At 56.2% G+C, this 240-nt stretch overlaps 1 protein-coding gene across 1 annotated transcript in view; it reads left to right on the forward strand.

Moving 5' to 3' along the window:
- Window positions 1-219, forward strand: part of LOC119591821 (ryanodine receptor-like) — a 15858-nt gene extending 15639 nt beyond the window's left edge. Inside the window, exon 16 of the mRNA XM_037940565.1 lies at window positions 34-219. Coding sequence (XP_037796493.1) covers window positions 34-219 — 186 coding nt within the window. The remainder of the gene's footprint in view (window positions 1-33) is intronic.
- The last annotated feature ends 21 nt before the right edge of the window (window positions 220-240 follow it).

Below are 240 nucleotides of genomic sequence, written 5' to 3' on the forward strand. Positions count from 1 at the left end.
ACCACTCACCAACCACTCACTCCTCGCCGGCAGGAGCGGGAACGATACCGCGAGCCCGTGAGGGAAGCCATCAAGGCCCTTCTTGCCCTCAGCTGGAACATCGAGTACGAGAGCATGGAGAACACGAGCGCCGGCCGAGAGCAGCTGCACCGTCAGGACACCGTAAGTTCTTGCGTGGGAGTAATTTCTTTAGGAGGAATAGAGATTCCAGTCAAGTAGGCGATAGTCCGGAATTCTAAT

This window comes from Penaeus monodon, chromosome 29 (genome assembly GCF_015228065.2).
Source record: "Penaeus monodon isolate SGIC_2016 chromosome 29, NSTDA_Pmon_1, whole genome shotgun sequence".
NCBI classification, from domain to species: Eukaryota; Metazoa; Arthropoda; class Malacostraca; order Decapoda; family Penaeidae; genus Penaeus; species Penaeus monodon.